We start from the raw sequence: 16218 nt of genomic DNA, 5'->3' as shown, positions 1-16218 counted from the left end.
ACCAGGAAGATGGTGATGATGACGAAGACGATTACGACGATTTGAAAGACAATCAGGAGTTCATTGACGCTTACAAGCACGGTGACGATCCCAACAAAGTACTGAACTCTTGGAAGAATAAAAATAAAAAACAAATATCCTCAGCCACATCCAATTCACAAGCGGCGTCATCAAGTTCCTCCTACTTATCCTCAGATTTAGATGGACTCGAAGCTGACATAGGCATTACTGGTGTAGCCAGGACAGACGCAGCTGGTGGCATTCTTCAAACCGTCGGTGGTGTTACGCATATAAATGGTGCTTTGCTGAATCGTTTGCCGAGTCCGCCACGTGATTTGGTTGCGCAAATTGTGAAGCCACGCTTTGTGACGCTCAGTTGGATGGAACCGATGAAAAACCCAGTCGAAGTTGTGTCCTACACAGTGTTTTACAAGATGAACAACAGTGAACGGTAAGTGAATTTTTGATTAAAACTTAATAGCGTATGTGATTGAGTTCAATCTGAGAGAATAAATTGCACGATTTGTTAAGTTGGTTTCTACTTATTAATGGATGCAAGTTATTTAAAAAAAAAAGAAACTTGCACTGAAGTGATATCTCGATACTCTGCTAAAAATATCAACAAGTAATTAGTCAGTAGTTTTTATGAGAGAGCATTTGGTTTCAATCCTGTCTAGAGGTACTCGTTAAGTGTCGATTAGTCAGAAAAAATAACATTCCGTCCAAAGCGTAAATGACTGCCTTTCCATGATATTTTCGTTACCCTCCATCTCGAACAACAAATGTACATCCATTCATTATTTAAAAATCAGTTAGTCATTTCTTTACGCTCTGCGCGGGGCAGCCTAACCTAACCTAATCTACGTCTCAAGATGACAGAATGATTAATTTAGGTATCTTCGGAACTACCCTGGTTACAAAAAAAAACATACTTTTTCCAACATTTTAAATTTATACAAGTACCCGTAGTTTTCTTGTACAATTGCTAAATGAATTGCGCTTTTGACCATCGTATCCACTATTTCGTGTCCTTTGGCGTGCCTTTGGTCCTTCCTTCGAAAAGCTTTTCGACATTCTTCATTTTCGAAAAGCTTTTCGACAGCAGTCTAGATCAACTTTTCCCAATTTGAAGCGTGGGGCCAAGTAGTCCACTTCGGCTCTCTGATCATAGCTTTTTTCCATCAGAAGTCCTGTGGATTTGATCGCAAAGTTTTCTTCAGCAAAGTCGATCGGTAGTATGCTGAGTATCTTTTCGGGTAGATACATATAATTTCTTTTTGCAGTCCACCACACAAGAGTACCATAAAGAAAGATTGCACCTACTAGTGCTGTGTAAGCCGAATGGATTATTGTAGGATATTTATAAGCCTCAAGTAAAACATTATTTTTTTACTGCTTGGTGTGGCCTTTACGTTTAAGTCCAGTGGAATTCAGCTTTGGCAAGTCGCTCGTCCATTAAGGTGAGCAACAATATGTGTCGACGAAGTCTCTTTACCACCAAAAATTCATCATTGAATTGCCGTTCCTTTACATGGCAGCTGTAGTAGACTTTGCAACACCTCACTTTTTTTATATTATTTTCTGGCCTAAAATAAATGGTATCCGAGTCAACACAGACTATTATGTTCCTTGTGCGACATTGCCAATTTATTGGTTTTCCATTTTTCTACAAAGTCTTTCCAATTGGCAAACAAAAAACCAATAAAGTAATTCATTTTCTGCTATGCAAAGACAAAAAGTGAGAATTCATATTAAAAACAAATTGTTGACGCCATTTCGTTTTAACTGCACCCATTCTCTTAAGCATTGTCTAAGGACTTTCTCATTTGCTCTCCCTCATCACTGAAACACAGTAATTTGCTGGATGCCTCGCATAGACGCCAACAACGGAAGTCGCGCGAAGTCTGTCTGCTACTTCGGCGGCACCACTGTCAATTCAATAATTTAATTTGAAAACATCTTTTGCAAATTGCCAAGTAGAATTTCCTTATTTTGGCAATAGCTATTTACTGCTCTTCCTTTAATCGCGCGCCTTCACATTGTTTCTGTATTTGGCGCAATGACTTTGCATATATTTATTTAGCTACTGTGCAGAGTTAATGGCGTGTGGTGATGTGCAGAAGAAGCTAGTCAAGCATAGTGGAAAGCAGACATCTTCCGCATTGTCTTTGAGCTACTCCGTGCCGATGGGTAGGCTCAGGATGTCGACGCGACAGACTTGAGTAGGCGACAAACAAACAAACACTTTCCTTAAGCTATTTAATTTCAATATTCAGCTACTTGGAAAAGCTCTCCAAATGAGATGGTTTCAAATAGAATCGAATAGAATGGGTCAAGGCTCCTTATTTTTTAACTACGCTACATGAGTACTACAACAAATAATATTTCACCGTAAAGTCTCTACTTTATATGTTCACTAATTCTCTTTATTTCTGTAACATTTAGCGAACAAAAAATCGTCACCAAATCTCATGATGACCAACAGGTGAATATACAAAACTTGTTGCCTGGAAAAACATATCAGTTCCGTGTAGTGGCCAATGCCAACTTTGGACCCGGTGACTCTTCTGAGGTAAATCTTTAAATTTTAACTGCTTTAATATTAAAAATAATCGGTTTTTTTTACGTTGAAAGGTTTTGGAAGTACTCACTCAACCGGAGGAAAATATTGCTGGTCCGCCACGCAACGTTGATGGGCATGCGACAAGCGAAAGAGAGATTTTCGTTAAATGGGATCCTCCCACAGTAACCAATGGCGATATATTGAAGTATCGTATATACTATTCTGAGGTATAGCGTCGATCCCGATGCATCGATATGAGCTTGGAAAGTGCTCAGTTTTTATTTTGTATCGTTTTTTTTTTTTTTGTTTTCAGAATGACAGCGGCGCTGAAATGTATCAAGATAGCACGTCTCTGAGTGTTTTGCTCTCCGAGTTGCGTCCTTATACCGAATACACCATTGCTGTGGTGCCCTTCAACAAGAATGGCATGGGTGACCCATCAAATGAGATAAAGGTTAAGACTTACTCATCCACACCCACAGAACCACCGAATAATGTGACGCTGGAAGTAACAAGTTCAACGGTGAGTTTTGGAGAATTCGATTTTTTTTTTTTTATATGTTTCTGGTGTTATTCTATGTTATGTTTTATTGTGTCATATTATGCTGTTATGTTATGTTGAGCTATATTATTGTTGTATTTTGTTTTTAGTTTTATGCTACATAATATTTATGGTATCCTTCTTCGTAGACTATACATACATATATGTATATATATAGCTTTATGTCTTATAAGTAACTTTTCCCTTCACTACCTAATTGTTGTTCATCCGCCCGCAGTCTGTTACAGTACACTGGGAGCCACCAGCTGAAGAGGAGCGCAACGGTCAAATCACAGGCTATAAAATTCGCTACAGAAAACTAAAAGATACGCCACAAGTGAAGAGTACGCCAGCAAACATACGCTACTTCGAGCTAAACGGCTTGGAACGTCACTCTGAGTACCAAATAAAAATTGCCGCTATGACCGTGAATGGCTCGGGCCCCTTTACCGAGTGGAATCGTGTCATGACGCTCGAAAACGATTTGGACGAGACGCAGGTGCCTGGCAAACCCGTTTGGATCGGCATACATCCTGGTGGCGATAACATTGCGTTGCATTGGGGCCCACCACAGCAGCACGAAATCAAAATACGTAGCTATGTGCTCGGTTGGGGTCGTGGAATACCTGATGAGAACTCAATCGAATTGAAAGAATCGGAACGCTATTATGTACTAAAAAATCTAGAATCAAATACAGAGTATGTGGTATCGCTGCGTGCGCGGAATGTCAAAGGCGACGGTCCACCGATTTATGACAACATTAAAACGCGTGACGAGGAACCACTCGACATACCCGTGCCGCTTGAAGTGCCTGTAGGCCTCAGAGCCATTACCATGTCCAGCTCATCGATAGTCGTCTACTGGATAGACACCACGCTGAGCAAGAACCAGCATGTCATCGATAATCGTCACTACACCGTGCGCTATGGCATCTCAGGTTCTAGTCGTTATCGCTACCACAACACCACCGACTTGAATTGCATGATCAACGATCTCCGACCAAATACACAGTACGAGTTTGCAGTTAAAGTTGTGAAAGGACGCCGTGAGTCCGCATGGTCTATGTCGGTATTGAACAGCACTTATCAAAATGTGCCAATCACGCCGCCGCGTGAACTAACAGTACGACCGGATGAGCAGAATCCGCAAAATGTCATACTACAATGGCTGCCACCCAAACACAGTCTGGGTCAAATAACCGGCTACAACATTTATTACACCACAGACACAACGAAACGCGACCGCGACTGGTCCATTGAGGCATTCGCAGGCGATGAGACAATGATGATGCTGCCCAATTTGAAACCCTATACCACTTACTATTTCAAAGTGCAGGCGCGCGTAGGAAAAGGCGCCAGTAATGCGCCCTTCTCAGCGCTTGTAGCCTATACGACGTCGGCGACTGTGGTGATGCAGGAACCGAAACCCATTGCAAAGGGTATCAGCAATGAAATCGTACTGTATTCGGTGGTGGGTGTAGTTATATTAGTGGTAATCGTTTTCGCGGTAATAATGGTGGTTGTGTGTCGACGCAAGCCCCAATCCACACCCGATCACAACAAGAAGAGGTACGAAGAGTGAGTACGCTATTCTTACTAATTGAATTTGTTGAGCTGACAAAAATGTTTCTAACCAATTTTAATATTTTTTAAGTAGCTACCAAAATGTGGGAGTGCCAAAGCCGCCAGATCTATGGATACATCACGATCAAATGGAGCTAAAGAATATAGATAAGAATATACACAGCACAACGCCAGGTGAGTTGAAGCAGTGTAGCTATAAAAACAAAAAAAATGTTTTTGGTAAATGTTAGATGGCAAAACATACATACATACATCTCCCAATTATAGTTTGTAGTGATGGTGCTTCGAGTAGCGGTGCCTTAACATTGCCACGCTCCGTGGTGCACGAGTACGATGTAGACACACCTGTGCCGGTTACAAATTCATTAGATAAACGCTCGTATGTACCTGGCTATATGAGTAAGTCGCTGCAAGTCGAAGCATAATTGAACATATTTTTTATTTACGTAATTATTCTTTCTTCACCACGCTTAGCCACATCGATGAATTCCACCATGGAGCGACCCCAATATCCACGCACGCAATATAATATTTCAGCCAACCGCTCACATATGACCGTCGACACGGGTCACTCGCAGCAGAGTTTGACGCAACAGTCAGGCTCTTTGGCACAAACACCTGAGCATCCCTACGGGTATGAGGGAAATTTCTGGTAAGTGATCTACGATCTACCACTCGAAACATATTTATGAAAAGTACATTAGCAGCTAATAACTTAGTTAATCGCATGAGATTCTCTAAAAACATCACTTATCGCTTAGTAAATAAATTAATTACCAACTACTAATTCATTTGGCGCCTGCGAAACAAACGCCCCGTTTTCGTGTCGAAAACATAAGCTGTGGAAGATAATTAGCAACCAAGTGTTTTATGGAAAATATTTCAATTTTATTTCAATGTCTAAATAAAAAATCAAAATTTTCATCGGCAGGCGAAATTTCAGTGTAACATCAAATTTTTTTTTGTTTGTATTTGTTCGTTTCGAAAAAAAGTCGTTGTATTGAGATTTCTGATATTCCCCATCCAAATTATAAACCAGCACTTCCAAAGGAATCGTATTATGTCAGCCATCTGGGAGAAAATATGTGAAGTTTTCTCGACGCTTGTTCGGCCGTCCCGTCGCAAAACGCGCGTCTCGTTCAGCCCCAGCACATTGCATCGCGAAATTATACGTCACACGAAACTTTCGGCCTCACCAAATCCATTCTTTAATTTTCTTGCCGAAGTACGCATGAAGGCCAGTGGTGGGGAACTCACACGGCCAGGCTGTGGTTCGATGTCACCACGCGAGAGTACACGCCTCGCAAAAACGGCAGGGCGCTTATGGAATGCAATGTCAGATGAACAAAAGCAGCCCTATAGGAGTATTGCAATGGAGCAACGCAAACTGAAGCGGTTGCGTGGTCGACGGCGGCGTTCTAATTTATATGCGCGCAGGCGTAGAAAACGCAGGAGTCCGGTACAGTGCGACTTTTTGTTGCCACCACAAAATCGAACCAAATCGCAGAAGGATACAACGCGGTCATCGAATACGTCAATAAGTAGTAGCACGTGTGATGGCGATGGCAATGCAGACACCGGCAGTGTTTGTTCGGATGGAGGGGAGAGCAAAATTTAGTGCTAAATTTATGTTTGTTAATGTACACTCTTTGTCAATGAATTGGTTGCATTTGGTGGCTTCATATGTGCGTCTCTATATTTGCTATTTTGCTTATTATACTCCAGAATGTTTTGTATTTTAATCAATGTAAGCGAAATTTTTGTTTTAAAAAATTTCAATAAAATTATATTTAAGTGAAAAGTGGTGATTTTTAATGCAATTTTAGGCTTTATCTACGTTTTTATTTCCTATTATATTCCTATAATCGAAATACTTTCTTACAGCAATCCTGGCTATCCAAATGGCGGCGGCGGTGGTGGTGGTGGCGGCCCTGGCGGCGGCGCAGCCAGCAATGGCGGCGTTTCAACTATTGAGAGTTCTAAGCGTGGTCATCCGTTGAAAAGTTTCAGTGTGCCAGGGCCACCACCAACTGGAGGGGTAACACCAGTCAACAAGCACAGTAAGTAGTTACTAACGAACTATAAAGCGGTGTTCTTTTATAATTTGAAAATGCCAGTATAGCATATTTTTTGCTTTGTAACTATTTACCTCCTATTCGGACCATATTGCCTTATGTTTGAATTTTTCTATCCAAGGCTCTTTGCATGGTAAAAGACTCAGGGTTCTCAGTGGTCCCAATAAAACTGGGTATCTATGCGTCAACTTCACCACGTATTCACCTTTTTCCGAGAACGGGCAAACCCTTCAGACATTTTTTTTCGCGCTACTTTTGCGCAATCAATGCAACGTGATTTTCTTATTGGAACCAAACGCAAATACTTCCAGTTAAGTAGCATAACATCATGCTGAGCAAGCCTTTCTTGCTACGATGCAACCGGAGGGTGCAGTACTGCAAGCACTTGCTTGAAGTCGAACCTCCTTCCAGACACATACATAAATCTTGCTATCCAACATACCCAACTTATATCCAACACATCTAATATCCCACTCCCTTCGGTTCAATACAATCGAAACTGCCCGGTTTCGGGACCTATCGTTAATTGGAATCAACGGCAATACTTAATGAATTTTTCTGCGATCTGTCAATAGGCTACAAGTTCGTGAATTTCGACCAAAATTAAAAATGTGATTGTCGAACTACTAAACTATCCAGTAGATTCTCCCGATTTCCATATTTCAAATGTGAAAAATGGCTCGGCGATAAGAGATTCGGGTCGAATGATGAGGTCAACGCCTCATAGTGTTTTACTTTGGAAAAAAGGACAAAATCAAATAGCTGGAGAAAGAGATCCGATAGCTAAATAAATGTTACGTTGTTTTAAAACTTTTGAGATGAATCAAATAATTACCTTCATCTTTAAAATGGCCTTCGAAAATAGGTTTTAAATTTTATTTTACCTGAAACCAGTATGCCAAGGCGAGTTCATACAAGGTGATAGCTGCAGTACAAAAACAAAAAACTACAACAATAAATTATTCGCGCGATGACAGTCAGAACACATCATTTTGACAATCGACGCAAATTCACCTTGAAGTCTGTTTCTCAGGTAACACCACCCTGTATGAATTCGCCTTGCAGTATGCAATGCAACTTTTTAAAAGTTTTAAACATATTTTTGCTGTTGCTTGCGTTCAAAAGAGACAAAAAATTTTTTTTTGAAGGTCATTTTAAATGACTGATTAAATGAATTATCTTGACCTCAAAATCGACCTTCAAAAGTACCCCAAAAAGTAGACCCAAAAACAGCATACAATGTGCTTAAAAAAAAAGAAACATTTTAAATGTGTTTTTTTGTTTTTGCGACCGTGAAAATAGTTTCCTTGAGCTACAAAAACATGTCTAAGTTCATCGCATACTGGCTTGAAGCAAAAAAAAAAAAAAAAAAAACCTTATATTTTCGAATATTATTTTAAAAGTCGTTCTTTTAACCAACACGAATATTTTTCCGAAATTATCCAGCTCAAAATCTTTAAAACGCCATTACAACTATTTCGGTATGTCTCCTTGTTTTCGAGATATTTGATTTTGTCTCATTTTCCCAAAATAAAACACTGTGCGTCTGTGATGAGGGCCTTAAGGAAATTTATTACCCATATTTGTAAAAGATAAAAAAAAAAATGGAAAACCTTTAGACTAAACGTACCGAGCAAAAAGAAAGGCGGAAAGTTATCAATTGATCGGATTTTGTTTATGTACGTTTCCGGATAAGTTTAGACCACGTGAACCGTTTTCGACAATTATTTTTTTTTTTTATAGAATAGATGGTACCTCAAGGGTGGCCGGCCCATACATGCTTAATTGAAGTCCGTTGTATTTTTTGCTTAAAAATTACTTCTTACCTATTCTCATTCGTATATCTTAAACAACACCCACTTTTTATCTTGCAGCACCTGCAGTCACAATACGTCCACAAAATCAATCGCCCTACAAGAAACCCTCCTTCTCTGCTGCCACGCCCACAAATCGCTTGCAAGGCGGCTCGTCAGTGGCACACTCCAACGATGAAATACAACGATTGGCGCCAAGCACTTCAACTGAAGAACTCAATCAGGAAATGGCCAACCTCGAGGGACTTATGAAAGATTTGAGTGCAATAACGGCAAACGAATTCGAAGTTTAGCAGTAAATAGAATAAAGTGGACAAATGAATGCAATGAACGAAATTATTAAAAAAAAAACTTCGAAAACGTGCAACACACAAATGGGAAAATTTTGTCAACCCTAATGTGGGGCGACGATAAAGTGTAAATTTTGCTGAAAGGTTTGCAGTAACGACAAAAACCTCGATAAGCTTAGCGAATCAAAAACAATTTAAGAAAATATGAACTTATGCCGTATTGCCACTGGGGCAGTGAAAATACATTGAAATAACAAACAGAAATGGTTAATTCACAAAAAATGCCATGTGAAAACAGGCTTAGTGCCGTGTAGTATAATAACTTGAAGGTGTAAAGGCATTGGCATTTTTTATGCACAACTTTGTTATTAAATATTTTTGTCATTTTATGCCCAGTGGAAATCCGGTGTTATGTATGTATATCTACATATATATTTTTTAAGGTTTATATTTAGAAATTTAGCATATTTTTCGATAATCGTGCGCTTCAGTGTAATTAATGACATTTCGGCTGCTAATTTATTTTTTGCCATTATGTATTAGTATTTAAAGTTTAAGATCTTAGCATATTTAAAACTAATCAACAATTTCGTGTAAGTTTAAATGGACTTTCTTTACAAAGGTTGATGAGGTAGGTGGAACAGATTTGGGCATGAGATTGAAAAAAGTGCTTTTATTTTAAGTTTTTATTTTATAAATGTTCTTTTTGCAAAAAAAAGTGTGACATGTACATAACCGTAATATGTAAGATTTTCACAGTATATATATATATATATATGTATGTGTATGTATTTGAACGACGAATGTTTACTGTTTAAGCATTTAAAGTGAAGTAATTAATTAAAGTTTGAGAGTAACTCAAAAATAAACTTCACTACTGCAAATAACGAAATTGAAACAACTAAGGACCGGTTTCTCATTTTTTTTTTTTTTCAGAAAAAAATTTGTGTTTAAAAGGCAAATAAATTTTAAAAGCTACATGAGAAAACGGCGCTGAATTGGTTTAAAATAAATATCTCTAAAATGTTAAAAAATTACAAATTGTTAAACTACAAGTAGCAGTCACGGCCTGCCCTGTGCCAGGGCTGTCCAGCTCTCGTGTTCTTTTCTCACCATCTTCACATGCATATTGCGTGCTCTTTCTTTAAAATGTTGCGCTCTGATAATGCTGCCATATAAGAAGTTGGAATTTTTTCGAGAAAAAAAAAACGCCATAAGTTTTCGTTAGCAGAAGGAGCCGAATTTGCTATCGACTAACGTCTGTCATTGAAAATGCTTTTACGAAAAGTTTAAGCTGCTAGATGCGAGTGACTGTTTATGCCTGTATATACTTAACTACTTGATACTTTTTTATATGTATTTGCACTTCATATTTATTAAAACATGCACAATTGAAACTCCTTGCCGCTATATACAAATACTTGCTATTAAAATTATCAGATGTAAAATATGAATAAAATAATATTAAAAAAGATACCCATCATTTATAGTATAAATAAATTTTATACCAAAACCTATATCCCTTTCATTTCAAAGTTTTCTTTCATTTGTGTTTATATTCGCATGTGCCAGCTTTCCATTTTTCAACTTGAAAAATCAGTTCACAATTTTGCTTTTAAATGCAGTTGTAAACTCTACACCCATATATTTTAGAATTAGGTCTTTTATTTTTTTCAAAAACAAAAGTGCCATTTCATATCTCACTTAACACTTTACTTTATTCAGTAAACTGCTAGCGATTCCTTCAACATCTCCAATCATTTAAAGCAAAAAAATATGACTATTGTCTTATTTAACCCTAAGTTACACTCTTTTTAAGTTAAGTGGAAAACTAAATTCAAAAAAAAAAAAATATACAAAAGTAATTACATACTTCCTTGTTTAAATGATCACTTCGTCATTGATTTTATTACTTCACTGAGGAGTGCAAGGCTGATTAATGCATTTGAAGTAAATGATCTTTCGGTATAAGAAGCGAATGTTTTTAAATCAAAAAAGTTTTGAATACTTAAAACTGCCTACAAAACTACTTACAGCAATTCAGTTAAAAAATAAATAAAAAATTTACATAAAATGAATGCAAACAAAAATGAACATAAAAAGATAATTAGTTTTAATTTTCGTAAATAAGATCCTGGAAGCCACATACTTTTTTTTTATTTAAAAGGATAAATGTTGGACTTATGAAATGGCAGATGTTTAATAATTTTATTTAAGCAGCTAACAATGTATTTGAATGCCATTATTATACGCAAGTACAGTGGCGGGAAAACAAATAGGGAGGCGACATTTTTAAAAGTTAACTTTTCGGCAGTTTATATGGAGGAAAATGCACATCGTCAGCAAAAAAATTGTCAAAAGCAAAGAAAATTCCAAGCTCCTTCGGGATTTCATTTTATTAGACTAAAATTTAATGGGCTAAAAAATTCAATAAATATTTTAAAATTTTGATGAACGTTCGTTGAAATTCGTAAACTTTTTCTAATTTTTGTATTTACAACTTTTGAAGTTTTGAATCACATGATTTTTGTTTGATAGTGAGCTATACTTTTATGAAAAAATTATATACATTAAATAAAGAAAGACAAATTGCCAAAACTTGTAAAAATATCGCGTCCTTATTTGTTTGCCCGCCGTCATAAATACATATACATACGTCGTCATCATCACTGCCAAAATGCCATATTTGACAAACTTGAAATTTTCAAGGAAAAGCAAAAAAATGCCTTTACAAATTTACAAATATTGCATCCGAGAGCAAACTAAAGGAATATTAAATCAAAACCTTTTTGTCCAAGAATGTGTCAAATATTTGCCTTTTGCATTGACGATGGCGGTTGTGTATGTAAAAACAAATTACAAAAAAAAAACTAAAAAATTAACAGCAGTTAATATGTATAATGTATAAATCGCACATATATGTATAAGTATGTACATACATAAATCATTTGTAAAAACAGCATAGCTCGTAGAATACATACGAACGGCTTAGTTTTAACTATACATACATATATGCATACCTACATTGTACTAATATTTTTTACAAAAGCCAGACTAACGCATTTACATAAATAAAAAAATAAAAACAAAAGTAGGTATAAATACGCAAAGACGCAAGGAAATGTGCATTAATCAAAAATAATGTTTAAAAACTTGAAATTCATCAAAATTCCTATTAAGTTAAAATGTCTATTAAATTAAAAACATAGTTTTTTCCTGTAATTCTTTAGCCATATTTACTCGAATACAATTTTTAGTTCAGCATAATTTATGTGAAATTTTTCCTTCAAATCACATGACAAATCATGAATGTTGCATTGCATCTACTTATATATATACATACATTTACTACATAAGGCTCATCTATAATCTATAAAAGTAAAAACAAAATAACTTTGCTTCATTTAAAAAATATTAATTATTCTACGTAGTCTAGGCTAAAATAGGCTTAATTAAAACAAATAAGCGTAATATAAAGACTTGTGTTAATATTATTATCAAAATAAAAACAAAACCAATTAAAAACACATTTATTATATGAAATTCTAATTGAGCATACAAATTTAAGAAAAATTGTCTCTACTTATGTAAGTATATACATACATACATTGTAATAACTTAATAAAGCAAATTTAAAATTATACTTATTCAGAGTATATGCAAGAAATGGTGAAGTAAATGTGAAAGAAGTTAAAATGAAGTACTATGTATAATAAATATATAATTTATACACTCAAAATTTAAACACTTTTTTAATTGCTTAATGGTAGTGTTCAACAAGAGACCGTGTATAGAAACAGTGCGGTGTCAAAAATAAGAGAAGCTCAGCCAAACCCTCCACTGTGAAAAAGGCACTTAAACTAGAAATTCCTATTAAAAATTTTTGCATAAAGTTCGGAAATTGGATTTATATGGTTTTTGTTAGATGAGCTATACTCAAAAAATAAAAAATAAAAATAAACATTAAATAAACAAAAGAAAAATAGCCGAAAAATTTTAAAATGTCGGGTCCCTATATTTTTCCGCAACTATACATGTGGATATTGGAATTTGATCTCAATGAGCCTCGACATACAAGACTTTTCAGACCAGACTAGGCCACTGAACCGAACTGTACCGATTTTGAAAGCGGTTTGCAGCTCTGTATATAACATCAGACGAAAGAGGTTTAGGAACATTTTAGTTTAAAAATACTTTTATAGGGTGTTGCCACCTGTTTGTAAAGTCGAATGTAGTTAGATTATACGAAAGATATTAAATAAAAAATATGAGTGTCAAACAGAAAAGTTTTAAGAAAGATATATTTGTTGCGTTCCTTATCTCCCAGAAATAGTCCGAAGTAAATAGTCAGATTTAGTATGAATTACAGAATCTGACCGAATAAGAGGTAGAAAACCACCTCATACAATTTAGTAGTAGCACTTTTTCTATTTAAAGCTTTTTCATGATTTTCCAGAGTCGAACGGCAGCTATTGCCACTAAGCTTTATGTACATATGTAGCTCCTATCTTCGAATTTTGCTGTAGAGTTCAGCACATCGCACAAATGAACACTTTTTGGCTGGCGACTATTTTAGGCTTGCCCAGTTTCAGCACCGCGAAATGGTAAGAAACTCGGAATTCATCTGCACAACGAAGCCAAGCATAAGCTTTCAAGCCGCAGGCGACCAGTACAACTACACTGCGCACTTTTGTGTATAACGTAAAGCTTTGTGGCAAATCACGTAAAAAGCTGTGTAATATTTATGCATGGTGTAATTAATTTTGAGCAGCATAAAATTTGCAGACGAAATCGAAATCAGTTGGCGAGAGACTTTCAAAAAGTGTGGTTGACTTTTTTTGTTAAAGCGGAGCATTGAAAGGGAAGTGGCGCGCCAATAATGGTGGCAATAGTCTGGCACAAAAAGGGGTATAAAAAGTCTGACGTCTGAAGTGGTGTAACGGGAAATATATATGTATATGTAAATAAATTACATCGATCGCCAAGTGTGACAGTGACATAGTGTGCTGTCCGCCAAAACAGTTTTATTACATAGATTGACGTGTACATAACCGTTGCTCCCTTCGCCCCGTCGTCCAGCCGTTAAATATGTTTTTTTCTTTGGCCCCAGTTTGCCCGCTCTTTGTCCGGTTATGTGAGCAATTATTTGAAACAATTCGTGAATTTTAATGAGTACGTGATAATCAAGCAAAAACTCAATTTAAATTTTGTGAAAAAAAAATTCATTTTCGACCACAACATAAAATTTAATTGCAACAAGTACAATGAGCAATATGCGCGCGTTGTCGACCAACTTGTGGCGCAACAATTCAAATTACCAAGTCGTTGTTAGTGGCGCAGCAGCAACAAAGTTCAATCAGATCGGCAAGCAAGCGGCCTTTGCAACCAAATCGAGGGCAGTGCCACAGGCTAATGTCCGAGAAAATTCCAGTGCCGCAACGACCGCAACCACGGTTACCCAGCCCGAATTGGCCTGTCCACATTTGGCCGCCAACGATACTACAACAACAAGTGTGGTGCATGAGACAGCCGAGTGGCAAAACGCACTGCCATACAATGAGATACCCGGCCCCAAGCCGATTCCTATTTTGGGCAACACTTGGCGGTACGTAGTGTCACATAAATAAATCAGCATTTACATGAGGCGATTTTGAAAGCACTTATAAAATCGTTTCATGTAAATGCTGCTTAAGTAAATAGGAAAACGGAGGTCTGCATAAATCCATAAACCAAACTATACAAATATTCGAAAAAGGCACGTGGACACGACATTTTTAACGTAACACATATTTTTTTTGTCATTCGCATTTTTGGAAACTTTCTGCCAGTGCAAGATCGGAATCAAGCATTGGTAGAAAATGCATAAATTGTCAAATTTTGACGAAATTGGAATTTTTTCGGGGTTGGAAAATTTTTCGAGAATCTCTTGATTTTTTAATTCGAAAGATTTTTTTTATATTATAAATATTGTATAAAGATTTCTCGATTTTTTTGCAAATTTTAATCATATTCCTTAAGTATTGATACAAAAATTAAATGTTTCTTTTTTTGGACTTTTCAAGGGTTACGAAATTTTTCGGAATTTTTATGAAGCATTTTGTGATTGTTCAGAATTTTTCGAATATTTTGAGTTTTACCGGAATTTGGGGGATTTTTTGGGACTTTTTTATTTTTGCACTATACATATCTATATACTATTTATGTACATTAGACTGCATCACTCCTCATACAAAAAAAAATCGGTACTATTTTTCCATTGGAATTATAAAATCTATTATATTTTAAGACGTCCACCAAAATATTTCGAAAAAATATTAAGATTTAAGTGAGCTGGACCAATTTCAAAATACCTCCAAAAATGTAGGTATAAATAAAAATAGTTTCTTAAAATTTTTTTTGAAAAAAATTGCATAAAAATATTTAAAAAAAATTAAAAAAAAAAAGAATTGAACGGAATCGTAATGATGAGATTTTGATGCTGTTTTTTAACTTTTTTCAAAGATTGGTATAAGAAAAACTTGAATAACTGAGCCTAAACTCTTCTGATTTAGACTTAAGAGGTGTCGGTGGAAAGATATTTTTTCACCATTTTTATTTCTTGGCTAATAAACTGATTCAGGGGAGGAAAGAGAAAGGTAGGATGAACGAACGTCATTCAAAGTTGAATTAAGATGTGTTGGTATTTGACACGAATGATTTTTTTTTACAGAAATAAAAACACTGGGAAAACACCTTTCTACTGAGATCCCATAAGTCTAAATCAGAATAGTTTTGGCCCAGTTATTCAAGTTTTTCGTAAATCAATCTTTGAAAAAAGTAAAAAAAAAACAGCATCAAAAATCTCATTCTTACGATTCCGTTGAAAAGATTTTTAAATATTTTTATGCAGATTTTTTAAGCTTAATCTGTTTTGTCATCGGAGGGGACTTTTTCAAAAAGTTCTTTACGAAACTATTTTTATTCATAAAAACTCCATTTTTGGAGGTATTTTCGAACCGGTCCATTTCACTTAAATCTTAATATTTTTCCCAAATATTTTGGTGAACTATATGTATTTCCTGGCATTGATAGAAAAATACGCGGTTTTTAGGTCTTTCGGAACTTTTCTACATATACGTACCTATACCTCTTCACTATTTTAACTTTCTGTAAGAATGAAAGTAGTGAACTCAACAGCTTTCTGATGCAGACCTCTAATGTACACTTACATATAGTACTTGTACTAAAAAATAGGGCGCCAAATGTGCTGCATGAAAAGCAATAAGCTTTTCGGTAATCGCTTTCTGCAGCAGTTAAGCAACCAAATGAGGAGCACACTTTGTTTGCGGGAATTTGTATGCATATTTTGTAT

At 36.1% G+C, this 16218-nt stretch overlaps 3 protein-coding genes and 1 long non-coding RNA gene across 9 annotated transcripts in view; 3 read left to right on the top strand and 1 right to left on the bottom strand.

Annotated features, from left to right (window-relative positions):
* The window catches only part of LOC118743147, a 22156-nt gene extending 16905 nt beyond the window's left edge, over window positions 1–5251 (bottom strand). Inside the window, exons 1-3 of one of the 2 annotated variants that reach the window (XR_004993432.1) lie at window positions 5154–5234; window positions 4941–5095; window positions 4766–4881 (exon numbers count right to left, since the gene is read on the bottom strand). This is a non-coding gene — a long non-coding RNA (uncharacterized LOC118743147). Of the gene's footprint in view, window positions 1–4707; window positions 4882–4940; window positions 5096–5153 lie in introns of those variants that run through there. The other variant, XR_004993431.1, reaches the window with a different exon arrangement.
* The window catches only part of LOC118743138 (neogenin), a gene marked incomplete at its 5' end in the record, with an annotated part of 258584 nt that extends 247265 nt beyond the window's left edge, over window positions 1–11319 (top strand). Inside the window, 10 exon segments of one of the 5 annotated variants that reach the window (XM_036475665.1) lie at window positions 196–451; window positions 2446–2572; window positions 2635–2790; window positions 2877–3086; window positions 3343–4673; window positions 4762–4862; window positions 4956–5087; window positions 5163–5340; window positions 6573–6748; window positions 8638–11319. In XM_036475665.1, coding sequence (XP_036331558.1) covers window positions 196–451; window positions 2446–2572; window positions 2635–2790; window positions 2877–3086; window positions 3343–4673; window positions 4762–4862; window positions 4956–5087; window positions 5163–5340; window positions 6573–6748; window positions 8638–8870 — 2900 coding nt within the window. In that variant the 3' untranslated portion in view covers window positions 8871–11319. 5 annotated transcript variants of the gene reach the window in all.
* LOC118743143 lies at window positions 5578–6372 on the top strand. The gene has a single exon (XM_036475673.1). The coding sequence runs from the start codon at window positions 5749–5751 to the stop codon at window positions 6304–6306; it is 558 nt and encodes a 185-aa protein (XP_036331566.1). The 5' UTR covers window positions 5578–5748; the 3' UTR covers window positions 6307–6372.
* A 2337-nt stretch (window positions 11320–13656) lies between the features above and the next one.
* Window positions 13657–16218, top strand: part of LOC118743141 (probable cytochrome P450 301a1, mitochondrial) — a 50764-nt gene continuing 48202 nt past the window's right edge. Inside the window, exon 1 of the mRNA XM_036475671.1 lies at window positions 13657–14472. Coding sequence (XP_036331564.1) covers window positions 14132–14472 — 341 coding nt within the window. The 5' untranslated portion in view covers window positions 13657–14131. The remainder of the gene's footprint in view (window positions 14473–16218) is intronic.

Source organism: Rhagoletis pomonella, unplaced genomic scaffold (assembly GCF_013731165.1).
Source record: "Rhagoletis pomonella isolate Grant_MI unplaced genomic scaffold, Rhpom_1.0 Rhpom_scaffold_00007, whole genome shotgun sequence".
NCBI lineage: Eukaryota > Metazoa > Arthropoda > Insecta > Diptera > Tephritidae > Rhagoletis > Rhagoletis pomonella.
This window is presented reverse-complemented; position numbering and strand designations above follow the sequence as displayed.

Excerpts from the sequence above, each read along its gene's own strand:
- LOC118743143 (XM_036475673.1), top strand. The coding sequence starts at position 5,749 with ATGTCAGCCATCTGGGAGAAAATATGTGAAGTTTTCTCGACGCTTGTT.